At 38.6% G+C, this 20706-nt stretch overlaps 2 protein-coding genes across 2 annotated transcripts in view; one reads left to right on the plus strand and one right to left on the minus strand.

Annotated features, from left to right (window-relative positions):
* FBXL13 (F-box and leucine rich repeat protein 13) overlaps positions 1–20706 on the minus strand; it is a 221294-nt gene that overhangs the window by 65731 nt on the left and 134857 nt on the right. Inside the window, exon 12 of the mRNA XM_033088878.1 lies at positions 15609–15738. Within this exon, the coding sequence (XP_032944769.1) occupies positions 15609–15738 (130 nt within the window). The remainder of the gene's footprint in view (positions 1–15608; positions 15739–20706) is intronic.
* The window catches only part of LRRC17 (leucine rich repeat containing 17), a 32129-nt gene continuing 26959 nt past the window's right edge, over positions 15537–20706 (plus strand). Inside the window, exon 1 of the mRNA XM_033088870.1 lies at positions 15537–15668. The gene's annotated coding sequence lies outside the window, so the exon portion shown is untranslated. The remainder of the gene's footprint in view (positions 15669–20706) is intronic.

A 20706-nucleotide genomic window follows, 5' to 3' on the forward strand; every position in this document is an offset into this window, starting at 1 on the left:
CTAATCAGAAACAGTTTTGAAGACATAGAGGAAAAACTGAGGGTTGCTAGATGGGCGGGGGGGTGGGGATAAGGGGGAAGGTGAGGGGATTAGAAAACAGTCGGTAACCACAAGATGGCCACAGGGTTTTGAAAATTAATTTGGGGAACGTAATCAATAATGTTGTAAAGATTTTGTAGGGTATCCGATGGACACTTGTCCCATTTGTGAGACCACCTCAGGGATGATATAGATGCCTGATCACTGCACTGTACACCTGAAGCTGAACAATAATGAATGCCAACTATAATTTTATATATATATGTATATATATATGTATGTATATACTTACAAGAAGTGGAGTACAGCATTAGGAATAGAGACAGTGGAAATGTAATGGCTCTGTGCGATGTCAGAGGGATAGTGGATGGGGGAGGGGGGTTCACACAGTGTGAGGGATATAAATGATAAACGTCTAAGTATTACTTTGTCTTGTGCACCTGAAACTAATAAAAAAAACAAGAAAAAAAATACAATTATCTGCAAAGTGCAATTAAAGTGAAGCAAAATAAAATAAGATAAGCTTGTACTAGTCTCCCAGAGGTATAATGTCACTCTACAACTCAGAAGCCTCAGTCCAATTTCCACTTTTGAGTATTTGTGAGTCTCCCTAATATCCCACTCGGGCATCTACAGAAATATAGAAAAACATGAACTCTCACCACACTATCAAACACTAAAATTGACAGTTAACCCCATGCCAGAATATGGGAATGGTATTCTTTATCTGCAGATTACAGAACTGGATTGAGAAAAACAGGTAGGTCAGGGTGTTGGGTGCAGACCCTCTCACACACTGCCAGTTGGGAGCGGAAGCTGTGACAGCCTTCTGGAAAGCAAATAGGCAATAGGCATCAAATGCTTAAAAAGTGTTTACACTTTCACCCAGTAATTTCCCCACTATAAGTCTATCTTCATTACTAACAGATGTCGAATATTTTGTATGTGACAGGCATTGTTCTAAGGGCTTTCCATGTATGATGTCTCATTACATTCTCACAATATATTGTTTCATAAGGAAATAAAGATTTGTATAGGCAATATATGATTGTAGGTTTTATTACAAAAAGAGTTGGAAACTGCTAAGATGTCTATTAAAATTAAGATTTCAAACTATACTTAATGACATAGAAAAATGCTTACAATATTGTATAAAAATCAGGATGTGATCTTGATCTTGTTTTAAAAAGAAGTATGTGTGTCACATACAAATAGACAGAAAGCTAGAAAGACGTATTTCAAAATATTATTTGTTATCTTTGGATGCTAGGATTATTTTTATTTTCTTTTATACAACGTTTGTGTTTTTAAATTTTTATTCAATAAACATATAATTCTTTTGTAATCAGAAAAAAATAATAAAAAAGGAAAGAAGGAAATTCAGTTCTCTTCACACAGTAAGCTTTTAGTCACATACCTGGAAGAATCTAATGTCTGCTGAGGACTTCTGCTCCAGGACATGGTCTTTTTAACTTATTGAAAATCCAAGCCACTGGGTGATACCTGGCCTAAAATTGTCCCGTCTCCTGTTAGATGATTCCAAAGGCTTCCTGATAAAGTTTAGGAAAATATGGAATCCCATTTCCCCCCACTCCTTGATCATAGACTCAAAGAAACAGTTGCTCAACAGAAGACCCGGACTGGTCTATGAGAGACCAAGACGAGCTCAAGGAGCCTGGGAGGGTGTATAACAGCAACCATTTGAGTAATACTTATTGTGTGCCAAGAACTCTCTAGGCAATTTTCATATACTGGCCTGTATTTTTCTCAGAACCACCTTTTGGGTAAGTATATTATTGTCTCCATTTTTACAGATGAGAAAAATGAGACCCAAAGCAGTTAAGTAACATGTCCAAGGTCACCTAGCTCATAAATAGTGATATGAATCCAGGCAGTTTGGTTTCAGTGTGTGTATTCTCAGTCACCCAACAACACTGCCTCTTAAGAAGATCAGTTTGCATTACTGTACATAGAAAGGGAGCAAAAGACCTTTCACCACTGGACTCCAGAAAAAGATCAGCTGCCTTCATCCTTTACTTTTTGATCCAAATCCCAATGCTACTGTATTAGTCAGAGTTCTCCAGAGAAACAGAACCAATAGGAGAGGTAGATGATAGATAGATAGATTAGATAGATAGATAGATAGATAGATAGATAGATAGATAGATAGATAGATAGATAGATAGACAGATAGACAGACAGACAGACAGACAGACAGACAGACAGACAGACAGACAGATAGATAGATAGATAGATAGATAGATAGATAGATAGATAGATGATAGATAAGGAATTGGCTCACACAACTCTAGAGGCCAGGAAGCTCCAAGACCTGCATTTGGTAATCTGGAGATGCAGGAGAGCTGACACTATTGTTCCAGTCTGTGTCTGAGTCTGAAGGCAGAAGACTGATATTCTAGCTTGAAGACAATCAAACAGAAAGAGTCAATTCTCCCTTTCTCAGACTTTTTGTTCTATTCAGGCCTTCAACGTATTGGATGAGGCCCACCCGTGCTGGGGAGGGCAATCTGATTTACTCAGTCTACCAATTTAAATGTTAATCTCATCCATAAACACCCTCATAGACAAACCCAGAATGTTTAAGCAAATAACTGGCTACCCCGTGGCCCATTCATGTTGACACATAAAATTAACCATCACAGCTATTTTGGAGACTTCGGACATTGATATTTCCTAAGACTCATGGTTGATGCTGTTCGCTCTTGCCCACATTGCCTTAGCTGATCATCTGAGCTTACCTGGCCACATTTTTACCCAGATCAGCATCTTTGAGACCACCCACCTTATCTGGTACCACTAATTGCCCTGAACCAGACATAACTAAAAAGAAAGCCTTAAGATCTTATCACTGCTTCACATTGTCAAGTTAATACAGAAACCCTTAAGCCCTTGAAGTTCCAATCCCAAATATTTAATTAAGGACTTTCTGTTTTGTGAATTACTAAATTTCAGAACCATTAGAGTTCTCACAGCGGAAGGTGATTATACCGTATTATGAAAAGTCTCAGCTCATAACTGACTCCTCACACATAATGACATATTACAAAATGGCTGGAGGTTGGAATAGTAGAAAAAGCAGGTTATTCTAAGGAGCCTGGATGTTTCCTACAGACTGAAGTAGCCTCCAGGAGATGAGGAAATGGAAGCTCAAGTCCCTTGATCGATTTTCCCAGGTTACAAATAGATAGAGCAAGAACGCAGATGTTCAAACTCTTAATCCAATATTCCTTCTGATTAACATTCTTCAATAATAACATCCTGTTCAACCGACCCATTCCAGCTCCCAGAGTTTTTCAAACCTAGCTGCTCCAGCCAGAAAGACATCTCACTTCTCCAATACTCAGTGGACCTCTCTGCTCTTTCTCACCTTGTACTTCTCCCTGACTCTCATTTCATCTAATCAAGCCTCAACTATTCCTCAAGTTCCAATGACTCTAGCCCTATCCTGCTATTTTCCTTCTCTTTCCCTTACAAGTCTATAACTCTTTTAGTCCGTAACTCTTTTCTATAATCTGTGCATGTCATATTTCCTTCAAAGAGATGATCTTATACCCTTTTTATTAGCTTCTTACTGTGGTGGACAAGTATTAGGGGCTGAATGAATTAAATTTAGGAGTAAGACAAAGAAAGTCTGAGAAAGAGTACAGAATCTGGCTACAGACAAGATTGAAAATAACTCCAAGCTGAAGGTAAAACACAAGCAAAGGCAAATCAGCAGGAGCACTGGGCTTGGATGAAGTGGCAAGATCACCCTTGGGATGAATGAGATAAGTTTAATAGGTAAGGAGGAAGGGAAAGCTAATGGAAGACCCATAAGGCAAGAATGAGGTATTTTATATTATACTGCCACGGATCCTTGAATAAATTTTCCATAAGTACTCCCAGAGAAAAGTCCAGAGGAAATTAATGAACATTGAAAATCTGGAGAACAGAGGAGGGAAGAATGCTGGGCTTGGAGTCAGCAGAACTGGGTTTGAGTCTGGCTCTGCCTCTTTCTCACTTGTAACAAAAGGCTACTCAACCTATCTGGTACTTAGTTATTTCATTCATAAAATAGGTATAAAATAAGTATAATAATACCTATTTTAGGAGACTCTTGAGAAACCAAAACAGAGTAATGTATATAAAAGTTGTTAATTAGCACGTCTGGCATCAATATTGGATGCCGGTTACTATTATCCTGTTACTGTTCTTCTTGGCACATTGTGCTCCCATGAAAAACGAAGATTTGAGCACTAGAAGTAGAGGGCCTTGAAAGATCATTATATACATCCTTCACATTGCAAACATAAAGAAATGGTATCAGAGAACTTGTGTGATTTGAGAACAGTTTCTTATCTATTCCTCACTGTGTGTGCCCAGTGCTAGACATAGTGTCAAACACAGAAGGGTTGCTCCATAGAGTTTTTTAAATTAAATGTATTGGGGTGACATCGGCTAATAAAATTATATAGGTTTGCAGTGTACAATTCTATAACACATCATCTATATATTGCATTGTGTGTTCACCACCCAGGGTCAAATCTCCTTCCATCTCCATCTATTTGACCACGTTTACCCTTTTCTCTCACCACCCTCCCTACCCTCTGGTAACCACTGAACTTTTGTCTGTGTCTATGAGTTTTTATTTGTTTGTTTGTTTGTCTTGTTTATTTCTTGCTTTCAGTTTTATATCCTACATAAGAGTGAACTCACGTAGTTCTCGACTCTTCTGTCTGGTTTATTTCTCTTAGCATGATAATCTCAAGATCCATCCATGTTGTTGCAAATGGCAATATTTCATGGTTTCTTATGGTTGAGTAGTATTCCATTGTATATATACCATATCTTCTTTATCCAATCATCTATCGAAGGACACTTCAGTTGTTTCTATGCTTTGGCCACCATAACTGTTACATGACTGAATGATGGTCTTGAGTCACACAGTCAGTGGCAAAACCAGGGCCAGAGGCCACCTCTCCCCATTACGACACATAACTCCAGCGATGGAAACAGTCATTTTTTACAAAACTTCTAAGTTCCTCCCCTTTATCTGAGACCCTAGGCCTTTGCCTTAGCGCTAGTATCTCCAATAATGGCTTCCCCTAAACAAACAAACAACTTCTTCTGTCTTGGAAACATGTTCATAACAAGATTTTCTGAACAAGCAAAAAAAAATGATAGCAATAATTAGCCACAGCTGAATGATTCCTTGCAATGCAGCCAAAAACTTGGTGTTATCAACCAATAAGATTGTATCCAGAAAAGGGGGTCAGGGAGACCTCTGAGAAAGAGCTTTTTAGTTTTGTCTTGGCACAAAATGCTTAGTTCTCTACACAGTTTATTTTAGGATATCCAAAAAGATGCTTAGCTAATATTTTATGACTCAAATATTCCTGCCAGAATCTTCTAGGCCAACCAACAATTAGTTATCCTTTCTCTTCACTGAAATAATGGGATATAAGCCTGAAATGAAAAATTCCTCTCTCAGAGAAAAAGCAAAATATTTTATCATGTTGAAATACCAGGTCTTGCCACAGTAGGTATCTTTGCATTTTCTGTGTAGGATTCTTACAAAACTTGGATCTGATCTCTCTTTGTTTAGTAGTAAGGTGATTTTTAGTCTACAATTTTGACACCGACTGGACCCCTGCCACTCTGCTTTCTGCTGGTTAAGCTCTCATTGGTTAGGAAGTTGGGGAAATTTGCCGCATCAGTGGTGTCCGGTCTCAAGTCCCAGCAGACAGCTACTGCTGCTGATGGGGGCTGAGAAGCTCTGGTGATCAGAGGAAAATTCTCTCCAGCTGCATCTAGGTGGGTCTCAGCCTATCAGCATGACAGGACTGAACTATCAGCGAAGAAGTGAGTGAGCCACACGAAATGAAGACCCAAAGTGTTGAGCACCAACGACCAGCTCAGATCCCTCTTTGCCACTCACAGGTGGTAAGAAGAAGGAAGGGGCTTACCTCAGGAAGGATAACAGCTTACCAAGCTCCCACTTTCTACTCCTTCTTTACAACATTGTCTATGAGTCTGTTGGCTCAGCAACACAGTAAAGAGAGATATATATATAAGGCCAGACTTTCTACAACAGTTAGAAACATCCATCTTAGGTAGACATGGCCCAAGTTATGTTCCTGTACCATTTCCAGCAGTTTCTCTCATTCTAACAGCACTGTAACCAATGACTAATGGGTAATGAGATGACTTTAGTCATATACATATATCTATCCTTCACAACCTCTTGGTGACCTCAAAGAAACCTGGCTTAGCAAGGAGAATGAACTGTTGGAGAGAAGCAAATATTTCTCCCTAAAAATTATGGAACATTCTGTTTTATTGCATTCAAATGTGCCACAAGCATCTTCAATAGCTTGGGTCTGTGCTAAGAGGGCTTGACAGGGTTTTAAATATCGTGTCCTCTGTGGCAATAGGAAGAGAGGCCTTGTTATTATCCCTGTTGAGGTCCTGCCAATCTCTCTCTTTGGATGACCTTGTACTTTCCAGTCTATGTATTCTTCATGGCCAGCCGCTGCTCTGTGTTCACTAATGCACGTCCCCCAGGCAGCCCTCCCTGATCACTTCAGCTAGAGCTGTTTTTCCTCTTACACCTCAGAGCACCAAAGACCAGAGCCCTCACTTTGCATTTTGTACCTTCTGCCTTTATTAATAACTACCGCTGCACACGTCTAATATCCGACAGCATCTTGGCCAGCGTGTCCTTTACAGTACAGCACAGAGCATGAGGCAACAAAGGTTTCTTAATAGACCGAGCAGGTGTTGAATACATTGTTTGTAGAATGTAAGTGAGAACGAGTAGTATGGTAATTTGCTAAAGATTGCCATATTTATCTAAAAACATTGGACAGCTAACCATGAAAAACAGTTTCATTTTCCAATGTGAGTGAGGAACTAGAACATAAGATTAGTGAAGCCTCCAGATGCCAGGGAGACAAGCCTGCATGCCAGCTCTGTGTGCCCTCATGGCACAGTGACTCAGCTGCCATCTGCAGAAGTAAGCTAACCCTTTCCTACATTTTATCTTTCTTGTCTAGAGTACACTATCTTGTTCTTTTCCTCACCCCAGTGGCCAAATTATTCAGTTTGCTCTGCATTATAATGGAGCAAACTCCAAACTAATTATAACCTCCTTTTTAAATAAGAGAATCACAACCATAATACTTTCTTCTTACATCACAAGATCCACTGAGCTACTTGATTTCTCTAGATTTAGTGAGCTAGATGGTGACTTTCTAGCTGCAGTTCTAACCACAGGCTTCACCCAGGTCTACAGACCTACGTAGAATTTTGTGAACAGTTCATGCAAATCCATGTGTAAGTCACTTCCTAAGATAGGAAACAGAGAAGAAACTAAAATAAGTATGTTTTTTTCAGAAAACATTACAAATTTTTTCAGGAGTGGGAAACATGATCTTAGTCCCCCGAGACCTATCATTTTGTGATCTGATTCTTCAAGATCTAAAAATTCTTACCAGATGTTTCATATTTTTACTACTTAATGCAATAAACATCCCTTATACATTTCGCCTACAAAGGGATTACATTAAACCATGGATGCTGAACAATAGGTGTTTGTTATATATCTTTACTTTTTATTTTCAATATGGCTAGCATAAAATTATATTCAAACAAATACTTACAAAAACCATTTAAGTTTATATGAGTCCTACCTACAAGCAATATAAGAAGATTTTCATGAAGTCTTCTATTTTTTTTCCCAACACAGGTTGAAGTGTGATTCAGAAAGGACACAAGGCATTCCTTTAACTAACAGGGAAACTGAGGCACAAGACCTGACCCAGAGAAGCAGAAATTGCACTGTGATTTTTCTGACTCATGATGTGTTTCCAATAGAACTACTCCTTATTGATGACACTTAAGAGCAGGTATGTTTTTTCCAAATAGAATATGCAACAATAATTTTTCTTCTTTTTTACCATATGCAGTATGTAGCACTTTGCAGTTTTAGAAATGATAGTCTAGTGGTTAAGAGCCTGGTCTTCAGAATGAGGTGGATCAAGGTTCTAATCTTGGCCCAGGCATTTTTTGTATGACCTTAGGCAAGTTACTTACCCTGTCTTAGCAGCTTTTCAGTGGTGTGTGGAGCCAGCTCACACTAGCTTGCGAGAGCAGACTGTTAAATTTTTAGGAACTCTGCAAGCCAGTTGTGAAATACTGACAGTTTAAAAATTATATCACATAAACTTAAAATTAAATAAATTAAAGGTAGTGAGTACTCAAACTCATCATTGTAATTATTTTATTACATGTTACCATTATCTACAGTCTTGAGGATATTTATGTTTACTGAATATGTATGGTGAACATAGTACCTAAGGGTGTACTACTGCACATATTTTCCCAACTCCCTGCTAAGTGACATCTCATTGGTAGTTTGAAAGAGGCTACGGTGAGAGTATTTACACCATGGAAATCAGCAACCACTGCAAATTAGGGCTTTTCTTTCTTCCAGCCAGTTGCTATATGTTTACCAGCACATCATCGTTCAGTTTCCACATCTCTAAAATGGGAATAATGATACTTACCCCATGGTTGTTTGTAAAGATTAAAAGAGGTAACAAATGTAAAGCCCTTAACACCTAGTACATAGTCAATACCCAACGAATGATGCAATTATTCTTACCATTCACTAAAATATAGAATAAAGGAAAATGGAATCAAACAAAATAAAAGTGAACTATAATTTTGAATTTAACTGTTACCAATTCATCTTTTGAATTCAACTGTTACCAATTCAACTGTTACCAATGATCAGCTTATTTACAACTGGATAAGCTGGTCACACAACTCTAACTGTTCTAGTTACCCCTTATTGATAAACTGCTAAATCTGTACCTCCACTCCCAACTCTGCTGCAAGGACCAGACTTCCACTTCAAGTAGTTCTTGTCATTGACAGCCAGATATATCAAAGGAACTTCAAATTCAGCCTTTCCAAAATAAAATTCATTTTTCTTTTCCTGCAATCTTGTTCCTTCTTCAATTATCTTGGTTAGTCATCATATAGAAGCACAAATCCTAAAGCTGAAAAAGATCTCAGATCATCTAGCCCAAGCTAGCCATTCCATAGATGAGGGAACTGAGGCAGGAAAACCAAGTCAGTGTCCACTGATGCACAAGTGATTAGTGGCATGGCAAGGACTAGATCCCAGGTCTTGTAATTTGACTTTGGATCTCCTATCACCATCCCACTGCCTTCTGCTGTATAAGAGAGAGAGACAGAGAGACAAAGAGGCAGAGAGAGACATCCCTTTTCACTCTTGCTTTGCTTATCCAGTCTCATTCCATTTGGCTCGTACATTTATGCCTGGATGTGCCTCTGTGGCTTTCAACTACCCCCACCACAAACCCCCGGGGTGAACAAGTAAGATCTTCCATGATCTTTGCCTCTCTGGAAAGGGAAGTTGGAATTTATGTAGTCTAGAGAGAACTGAAATGAACTTAGAGTCTTCCAGTATGCAGTTTGCACAGCCTACCTTTGAGATTCATGGGTGCTAGAAAAATTTAACAGTAGTACAAGAACTACTGATAAACCATTATTATTGCATTGAGTATTCCAATCATTTGAACATTTCTGGAACGCTGTCTCTTTTCACTTTTCTCATGCATAGTAACTGAAAAATAATTGATGAAAAAATGCTTTCACTCTAGTGTTTTATAGGCTCTTTTCTCCCTGTAAATCTAAAGAAATGTCAGACTCAACCCTTACCAAGAAAAGATCATCAGACCTTGCTCCAGCAAGTTGCCAACTTCTTAGCTACCTAATAGGCCTCAGCTTTCACCTGAAGCACCTGGCTAGCCATGCCCTGAAATTTGCTGCATTTCATTCATTTATTCATTCATTCATCAAACATTGATCAAAGTCCTACAATGTGCCTGATATGCTAAGGACACAAATGTACAGATAAGTAAGGCATCATCCTGGCCATCAGGGAGCTTACAATAGGGAGGAGAGCAGACAAATAAGCAGACCACTAAACACACAGAGAATGCTTAGTGAAATTGCAATGATAGAAGTAAGCACCAGAGGAATCGTAACCCAGCTCCAGTTAGGGGAAAGGAGGGGTCAGTGAGGGCTTCCCAGAGACGGTTGTGAATGAGCAGAGCCTCAAACGATATGTGAACGTTAACCTGGTCACTGTGAGAAAGGGATACTCTGAGGCTGTCTAGGAAGAGGGCAAAATGTGAGCCTAGTGAAACAGCTGAGACTAGAAATGCAGAACAAGGGAGGCACAGAGACAGAAACTCTTATTGCAACCTCTCTTCCTCTCTGGTGTAACTATCTTAAATCTGAACATGTAAGTCTGAATCTTGGTCCAAACTCCCCACTCTTCAGCTGGCTCCTTTTGTCCTCCACGTTCAGAGTTGTTGGTTTCTGGGCACTGGGTTTCCGCCTGAGATTGGCTACACCCCAGCTTTCCTTCCCAGTATAACTGTGGTGGTTTCATGCCTGGCTTCCTACACAGTGCTGTAACTCACTGCTTCACACAGCCGGACATACATGAAACTGGAGGGAACGTGGCTACACGAAGATAATGTCAACAGGAGAATCCTTGGAGGAAAATCCTTGGAATTACGCACAAACAGAGCAGTGGATAAAGGGAAGTAGAACCAGGAAACGCTGCCCACCTAACTGGCACTTTCTCATGTACAAGTAGCATAGCTGTTTCCTCTCCATTAAAACTCTAAAATGCTATTTTGATGTTTTGAAAGAAATAAGAACATATTTTAGAGAGCTCTGAAATGAACAGGAAAATAAACATCTGATAAACGTCCACCATGAGTCAGGTCACACTGCATTTCGTAGAGCAGAGAACAAGATGCACTCATTCACTGGTGCCAAATGTCTCCCTGACTATAGGTGACAAAGGAGCACAGTAAATGGTACTTTCTCTACATGATGAAACCATTTTGTCTCCAAAAAGTCTTCCCAACTTGTGTTTAGACATGGGTTTTAAAAAATTATTTTATGGCATAAGCTTAGATTTTATTACTTTGAGTAAATGGTAAATATCAAAACAAATGAATTAAATTTGTTCAACTGATTCAATCAGAATTTTTTGTTTAGTGAATGTAGATTGTTTTGTTTTTTATTTTGTTCTGTTTTTTATTATTCTGAAAATAGTGTAAAGAAAATGTTGCACTCAGGCTCTAAAAGAAAATTTTTAATTAATTTAAAAAATATTTAACAATGGCAGTCTATTGGAATAAGATATAAAGATACCAAACATTATTTTACATTTATGGTAAGGGTAAATGAACAACATTCGTAGAATATGGACAGCTTTAGAAATAACTACCATGTTTCCCCAAAAATAAGACCGGGTCTTATAATAATTTTTGCTCCAAAACACGCATTAGGGCTTATGTTCAGGGGATGTCATCTTGAAAAATCATGCTAGGGCTTATTTTCCGGTTAGGTCTTATTTTGGGGTAAACATGGTATAGTCTCTGACTGGTTCACTTCTAAAAATGTGTACCCCAAAACTGCATAGACATATACAAAAATATGGTTCCAAAAATTTTCCTCACAGGTTATTAATGATAGCAAAAAATGGTAGGCCAATGAAAAATAGTGAAATACATCAATATGTATTTAGATAAGGTGGAATAATACTATATAACTATTAAAAGTAATTTACAGGAAAATATTTAATGAAATAGATGTTCACTTTATAGAACATTAAATGAAAAATATGTGTACTATATAATCCAATTTAGTTTAAAAGAATACAGATGTGCATAGAAAAAAGACCAGAAAGTTTAACTCTTAAATACTAATAGTGTTTATTATTTCTAGGTGGTGAATTTTCAGGTAACTGAAATTTTTTTCTTCCTCTTTCTTGTTTGTGTGTGTGCATTTAACATAGAACAAGAAAAGAAAGCATAGACTTTTTTTTTTTTAAGTGAAAAAAGAAAACCAGAAAATGCAAAGTGTCAAGTACATGGTTGGAGGTCTGCAATGGATAGCAGCAGAGCTCGCTGCAGGCTCCGTCCTGCTTCAGGGCTGCGTGTAAGCAGTGGCTTCTTTGAGGAGGAACTGAGCAGATGTGTGCGTGTGTGTCCAAGTACTTGCATTCGTTAAGAACTCGGCCACATTACCTAAAGCGCCTACAGTGCTTATCCAACCCCAAAGAATGCAGAAGAGTTCTAAAATACATGTAATTGATTTTTACTTTTCTTTGCAATTGTCTATCATTCATTAATTTTTAAAAACAATTTTTAAATGACACCATACTGTATTATTTCAACCCTCACACAATGTAAAGGGGTGACAACTTCTGATGCTGAACGATGAAAGTAATAATAAAGGAATGGATAAAATATTAACAACAAAAAGCCAGTCATTTAGCAGTGCTTCACATTTCACAGCAGTGCTTTGGCAGTACTGGCAAGTATTTCTGGCCAATTGCTTCCAACAACAGGGGTCTGAATGAATCCCCCAATCTTAGCAAAAGAACCACCACATTTTCTCCCTGATAGTTTCCGCTCTGAGTCACTACACACCTCATGCTCTACTCACCAGACTTTTGTAAACCTCATCTTAAAATATGTAACTAGGTATTGTGTGTGATCACAACAAAAACTGAAAACCAGAGTGTGGTAGAAAAGTAAACTCGAATGTTTCCAGTAAGGCATCAAGGGAATCACTGCAGTCTGGGCCCTTCACTTCACCAGTTTAAACAGTTTTGATTTACATTATTCTGCAAATTCAGTATTCAGAAGTTTAACTAGCAGGCTCATGTGAAAAGTTTAAAAGACAGTCCCTTCTTTGTGTTCGGTCAATGTTTTCATATAAAACATGAAATCAAGTTCTACTTTATATATTAAAAAAACAGTATTTTTAAAAGTAAATATATATATGCTTCTATTTCTCCTTTTTAAAAAAGGCATTTAATAACAGTACTTCAGAAGGCTGGATTTAATTCCCTAACCGCCCCACCCTGCCAGCTGTCCACCTGGCACATACATACATTAAGGAGCAGGCTCCTAGAGAGGCAGGTCCAGCTCAGCTGTGGGCTGCGGACTTAGGTGAACACACTCCACTCAGCAGGGTCACAATGAACCCATCTCTTACTCCCAGTGGTCCTAACGGGGTTCAGTTCTAAATGGCATGATTTCCGGTTCCTGAAACTATGTCTGACACCTTGAATTAAATCTCTGTTGAATTATTAAATGAACAAATGGAAACAGAAGAGGAATGAACAAAAGAAACCAACATTGTTTTGCACAATGATGTGAAATACTCACTTCACTGTAATTTGAGACTTACAAAGTACTGGACAATCAGGAAAAAAAATCTATTCTTTATATATTCAGACGAAGCTCCAATACCTGCTGAGGACAGGCAGAAGATGCAATTAAATGGTAGCAATCTAGGTGTTAAGTGCAAGTGTAGACCCTACGTAGTGAGTGGAGGAGAGGGTAGCAAATCTCCAGGGGGTGAAGCTGACTCAACTCCCACCTATTGCTGCTATATGGAAATGAAGGCTCAGTTTTGCTAGTTCTTCCAGTTTTTTTTAAAAGAAGTTTGAAGTCTAGATTTTTATGCAAAAACTCCCAAATTTTAAATGTTGGTTCAAACTTCAAAGACAGACAAAACAGACTATGTCTGTGTGTTTTGCATGCACATCTAGCCAGAGGGTCATTGATTTGAAACTTCTTATTTCGACTTGACTATGTCTGAGAACATTTATTCTTAGGACATGTCTATGTGTGTGCTGTGTGTTGTTGCTACAATAGTTACCTCGTGGACACTGAGAAGAACAAGGAGATAAGTCACACTTGTGGGGAGGGTTTTCAAGCATGGAGTGAGCTAGTGGAAAAGTATCAGAGGACATTTATTTAGGGGGGAGAGTAATCAATGGGATGTGTCAAGCACATTGAGTTATTCCTGAATTGGCAAATATTTTTCTCTGCGAGTTGGCCATCTGTGTTTGCTAACTGCCACCCACAGCAAAGTTCGGCTCCTCTCCTCCCAGAGACTGGGAGATACCGGTGCTATCTCTCTTGCCAATTGCATTTCAAAGGATGGTTCCCAGGTCCTTGAGGAAGACAGACATTCCTGGGTTGTTTAACTGTCAAGAGGCTTTTTAAAGAGGTTTACATCTCAAAGGGAACAGAGAAAGAGTGTACAACTAAAAGTTTCCTAAAGTTAATGCCCTGAGAAAAAAGGGTTCAGGGGCCCGTACAGTCAGGAAGAAGCCCGTGGAAAGTGTAGTCAAGTTGGAACAAATGTTAAGGCCATCTTAGTCAGAAGAGCAATGGGAGACGTTGCTGTTCAGCAAATTAGACATCATTAGATCATATACAAATGAAAATTCTAGATGTTTCAGCCCTAACTTAGAGTGCTCCCCTCCTTTCCCCTACATCCTCCCCCACTGCCTAGTAATCACGCAACCATGGGACGCCGGTGGTGGTGGTGGTGAAGTAAGAACTCTGTCCACTCGAAAACTTGAGCGGAGAAACTCATGCTGCCCCTGATGACCTCTAAGGGACTCTACCTGCCTAGGTATCTACCAACAGGTGCTTAAAACGGCACCAGTACCATGTGCTTTGGCCAGCTTGGGCAACCTTGGAAGCCTTGGTCTTTTCATGTCTAAATGGGCATAATAAATACATTCTGCACAGCATTTATATGAGAAGTAAACGTGATCTGTATAAAGCACTTAACATGGTACCTGGCATATAGTAACAGCTCAATAAATGGTAACTATCAATATTTCAGCCAGTTCTCATCTGTACTATTATATTATTCTCATAGAATGATGGATATATGATACTAATATATGATACTATGATAGTATATGATAATATATGATACTATGATACTAATATTAATAAAGTACACAGAGAGGTGGAAGGAAAAAAGTTAAAGAATTATGACTTCAATTGACCAAAAATAGAACTGAAGAAACTATTGAGGCAGCACCTATTTCCATAGCCTACCCTCCAAAACTCTACCTTCTTTTTTGCCCAATTTTCCTTAATCTTGTTTTTCCCAACTTAAATATTTCCCTGTGTAGATCTCAAATCTTCATGTTATTTAGGCTAAGGATATAATACAATTTTGTGAACTACAAACTTTGCTGTATTTCTTTTCTTACATTGACACATGCAGCATTTTATCCAATGCTATTTACACTTTGAAAGCCCACGTGGAAGCTAATTGACTTTTCTACCCCCAAAAGATTTTCCTTTGTTTGTATCTTGGTAGCAATTCTAAAAATTTCAAGATTTGGATTCTTGTATTTTAACTGTGCTCTGAGTATCTACACACAAGTGGTCCGTTTCATCATCCAATGAGTGCTGCCTGTTTGTGGATGTGACACTCCCGTGGAAGGAAGCCAAGAGCCTATAGTAGCGATCCTGGGGGAAATTGAAGCAGCTGTGGCCATGTAATTTAAAACCTCTGAAAAGTGTGCTGCAGCCTGTGCACGGCGTTAGTTTAACATGAGGGCTGGATGTAGCCCGTTCTCCGGAGGACTTCCCCGCCTGCTGCAGGAAAGAGAAGGCTGAAAGACAAACCTGGGTGCAGCCGGAAAGGTCCAAATAGATGAGCTTGTGGCATCCATTCCCTAAACTCAGGTACTGTAAACCTTTGTCTGTGAACTTTTTGCAATAAGCCAAGCTAAGACTCTGTAAGTTGTGGAAGTGCCTGAAAAGACAGGGGGAGAGAAGAGAGGGAGGAAAGTGACTAGAGTTGTTTTCTCACATCTTTCTTAAGCCACTGTGACAAAGAGAAGTAAAACTGTAAATTAATCTTTTCTCCTTGCAGATATTCAACAGTTGAACTTTATTTTTAATTCTCTTCCTGTTAAGTAAAGGAGATTGCAGTAGTATATGAGACAATGCCTAATTACATTTCAAATGAAAATAAAGAAGATTTGCCTAGATTTGTAAGAAAGCTGATTGAGATACAGCTTTGGGGGCAGGGAGATGTGTGCATTCATATTGTCTGGAAGTTAGTTTGTGTTTGAAACCAAAGTTACAAAGTTTGCATATTGTTCCATTTAGGTTTTATCGTTGGAGCAGTAAAATAATGTGTAAATTGTCTAGAAGGACAAACCCTTTTGTGAACATTTAAATGGTGATTAACTGTTACATGAGAGTGAGGATTTGGGGAAGAAAGGAGGCAAAGGTGAACATAACTGGCTCTTAAAATGGACATGACAAGCAAATGGTTTGAAAAACAATAGATTTGAATATACATGATTTTGTAATAGTTTGATTACTATCATTATCATTACAGAAAGACCAGTTCACATACAGACATTAAAAATGGGTTAAGAACAATCTGCAAATGAGCAAGCAACACATGAAAGGAATAAAAATACTTGAGAGCCTATCAATCTCACTAGAGTTGAAACTGATTAAATATGGCATGACCACCATAACCAAAATGAGAGCTTCCAGAAAAAAAGGAAGGTAATTAAGACAAGCCTGTTTTACCTTGCAAGGGCTCACAGTTTGAGGACACTCTGTGGACAATTTTCCAAACTCTCCTAAATCTGGCATTTTTTAAAAGTGCAAGAACTCCCACTATTGCCTGCTCTCGTAATGGAATTAACGACATGCTCTTGGTTTGTGATCTGCAGCAGTTTTAAGACAGCAAATTAGAAAGCAAAAGTGGAAGAAGATGCCTCTCTGTCCCTCAAAAGCCCACAAACAACTAGTAAAGTTTACTTTCACATAAATGGTAAATAAGATATGCAAGCATTGACTATTAATCAGATTTATTCCTGAAATTTGAGAAACATATCTATATGCCCTAACCATTCCTGTTCCATAGCTAATCATTTGGTTCAGGACACACATTCCCTCTGGTAACGGCTGTGTCCATGAGATTCAACAGAACAGAGAAGGAAGACTTCTGGATTCCCCAGTGGCTCTGTGGGCAGGGCCATAAAGGAAAAAGCAACCCTAACATCCCAAAGACACGTCCCCTCTCCTGGGGCCCTCTACCAAACTATGCCAAAGTTTTAGAAGTGCTTAATTTTCCTTTCCCTGGAGTGTACCCTTGTGATTTAACTGGGGAAAGTACAATTTTCTGGGGATTGGGGAGGAGGGGGCGATGTCATTTCTAGTAACCCCTTAGCTCTCTCATTTGGAGAAAGGAGTAGTGAGGTAGGCACCACGACACAATGGAAAATACACAAGGTTTTGGAATCTGACCAAATTGGATACAAATCCCAGCCCTGACACTCACTGCAACTTCCTTAACCTCTCAGAGATTGTTTCCCCATTTGTTAAGTGGAGATCATAGTACTACCTTTTTTTTTTATACCCTGACTGACTGTGTAGACTCCAGCTTTCCCGAAGCTCAGTTTTCTCATCTGTAACATAATAATAATCCCACCTGCTCTTTCCTTAGAGGTGTGACAATTTCATGAGAACTGTAGATGTAAGTCTGATGATTAAAATTAGCTGATGATTAAAATTAGCGGAACACTGTAAGCTTTCAATATATACGGATGTTGTTACTATTACCTCAAATAATAACAACATATTAATTGTTCTTATGAAGTTTGTACTATCTTCTTCCACTTAATGGAATAACACTCATCTGACAAAAGTGGTACATGTGACTGATTCTAAGAGTTTGGGGTATCTCATATTGCATCTACCCTCATTTTAGTTATGGTGGTAATGCCATATTTAATTGTTTTCAATTCTAGTAAAATTGATAGTCTCTGACGTAGTTTTTATTCCTCTCATGTGTTGCCCACTCATTTGCAGATTGTTCTTTTATCCCATTTTTAAGCTCTGTATATCAATTAGTCTTTCTTTAGCTATGGTAATAAAACTGTTACAAAACCATGCACATTCAAATCTATTTAAATCTGATCCAAGACTATTGCTCCATTTCTTAAAGTCCAAGTGATTAGTTAACAAATACCAAAAATGGGAATGGAGCTAGGAGTTCTTAACTTTTTGTATGTCACAGGTACTTACAGATCTATGGACCCTTGGTCAGAAAAATGTTACTAATGCAAGAAATAGAATACTTAAGATTACAAAAGCAGCCAATTATATTGAAAGGTAATATCAAAATATTTTTAAAAACCAAATGAGTGGAATAATGTATGTGCTTCTTTATTAACATATTAAATAAGATCTAGTAGAGGTCTAATAACTACCATGATTTTGAAGTAGAGATGAGTACCAATGATATTTTGAAATATTTGTAACTATAAGAAAATATTTGTGATTTATATGAATGAAAGAGTCCCAGGGACTACTATGACTACTCTATTTTTTTTACCTACATTTCAGTTCAAGCTTAGTGAAAATAGAGACTTTTTTCCCTCCATTAAAATTCGTGGAACCTCTGAATTTTATCACTGGTCTCCCTGGGACATCCTCTTGTCCCAGCTTAGGAACCTTAGCTTTGGCAAAAGGTGTTCATTAGACTAAATGACTCCCAGATTGAAAGTCTCTAGATGGTTCTCTTCAAAGTGGAACCTTATGAGAGTCATCAGTTTGAAAGCAAAGCACAAGAATTGTAAATGGCCCTGTAGGCCTTTCTAGGGATTTACAGGGCTGCAGATTTAAAGCTGCTGGGAAGGGAAACGTATCAGTTGACAGTGAAATTGCACTTGGCAAATTTTATGCAATACTGTTACTTTTTATTCTGAATTTTGGCAAAGAAATGTGCCCCTTACAAGAGAAAGATCTGGCTCATCATTTTCCCAACCCAGAAACAACTTGATAATTCTAATTCCACTTTTAGGCAGTGTTTGTATTCTATGTTTATCTTTTCCTAATTATCTAATAACTAAGTGTGTATTACGTAAGGGGAGGGGTTCTTTTTGTGATTTATTTTTCTACTGCTATGATAGTCTGTAAGAAATCACAATTCTTGTAGAAACTACAGAGATAATTTTTTCTCCATTCTCCTGGCTTTCTTCCATTAAAGAATTGAGGCCTTCTGGGTTAGCTCTCCAACACATAAGACAAATACTACTGGAAGGAATGTAAAATAACTATGTGTTTAACCGAAAATTTCTCTGAAAAATCACCAAGACAAAGCCCAGTCTGCAAAAGAGAGGATTTACATGTGGATTCTTCTGAGTTGAGTGTTGGGCTCTTTAGTTTCACAGATGCAGTTTCGCATAATAGATAGAGTTCCTGCAGAAAATTCAACTGCAGTGATTTGACTCCCTATTTACAGGGTAAACCTTGAGGATGTCCAGTCAGGCAACAGTTTCCTCTGCCTGCCCCACTCTGATGGGCACTGGTGAGGCTATGTCACATGAGAGTGCACGCCAATAAGAAGTTTTCAAGCCATCTGAAGAGTCAACTCATCTATATGAAAACTAACGAGACACCGTGCCACTATAGCATATAACACTCCACTAAAAAGCAAAGATCATAATAACTTCACTCACCACTACACGCCCAGAATGCCTCACACACTGTGGTTGATCAATACATGGTGAATGAGTGAATGGCTAGTGCTATTAGAGTCCAGGGACAGGAGAACCACCGTGGACTTTGGATAGATGGTGTGACTTGAAGTGTAAAGGCTGGAGAGACAAGCAGAAAAGCATTCCAGCTGTAAAGAGAAGCGTGCAGCCATCAGAGGACCGGAGTTAAGGGTTTCCCTTGGAAAACCGGGGCAGACAAGTTTGATCAGAAAATGTTAAGGGTCAGTAAGAGAAGAGTCTAGACTTTAAGCATGTCCCAGACGTGATAAGACTATATTGTTCCAGGAAGATGCTTCTTGCAGCATAAGGCAGTGCAGACTGAAGGGAAGCGAGCCAGAGGCTGAACCATCAGGAGGCTGTGCCAGATAAGGTGCTGAGAGTACCACCTAGGTTGTGGCAATAGGAATAAATGGAAAGGGTTTCATTCAGGAAATATTTGGAAGCAAAAATTGTCCTGGAATGGGCATGAGCTGTGGGCAGCCCTCATTTTCAACTTTAGGAAACTGAGCAAATCCCCAAAGAAGTGAGGAAAAATATTCAAATAAAAAACTGGCAGAGCAGTATTGCCAAAGAGGGCAAACAAATTACATCTTTCTTCTGGCAAATGATTTCTTTGGAAAGAAACACTAAAGGCACCGAAGAGAAAAACGACAGCAGCAACAAACACCGTTTCTCTGGTTTAAGGAACACTTTTGCATGCCCAAGCATGTTTGAAACAATGGAAAACAAAGCAAAAATAGAGAATCATTATGAAATGTATTTTTATCATAGATAAGAAAGTCAGGGTACATGTTTTTCATATGACAGAAAAAGTATTGAGTAACATTTATCTTAAATGTTCTCTCAATAGCAAGAAGTAGAAGTTAAAAATCCAAACAAAATTCTCATTTTGGGTCCTTTTTTTTTTTTTTAATGTGATCATTGATTTTTTTTTTTAATTTTTATTGGGGAATATTGGTGAATAGTGTGTTTCTTCAGGACCCATCAGCTCCCAGTCAGGTCATTGTTTTAAGTCTACTTGTGGAGGGCGCAGCTCACTGGCCCATGTGGGAATCGAACCAATGACATTGGTGTTAAGAGCACTGCACTCTCACCAACTGAGCCAACCAGCCACCCCGGGGTCCTATTTTTTCTATCTGTTGCCACACACACATTCATACATGCACATATATTTATACAATATACATCTTAATATG

This window comes from Rhinolophus ferrumequinum, chromosome 20 (assembly GCF_004115265.2).
Source record: "Rhinolophus ferrumequinum isolate MPI-CBG mRhiFer1 chromosome 20, mRhiFer1_v1.p, whole genome shotgun sequence".
NCBI lineage: Eukaryota > Metazoa > Chordata > Mammalia > Chiroptera > Rhinolophidae > Rhinolophus > Rhinolophus ferrumequinum.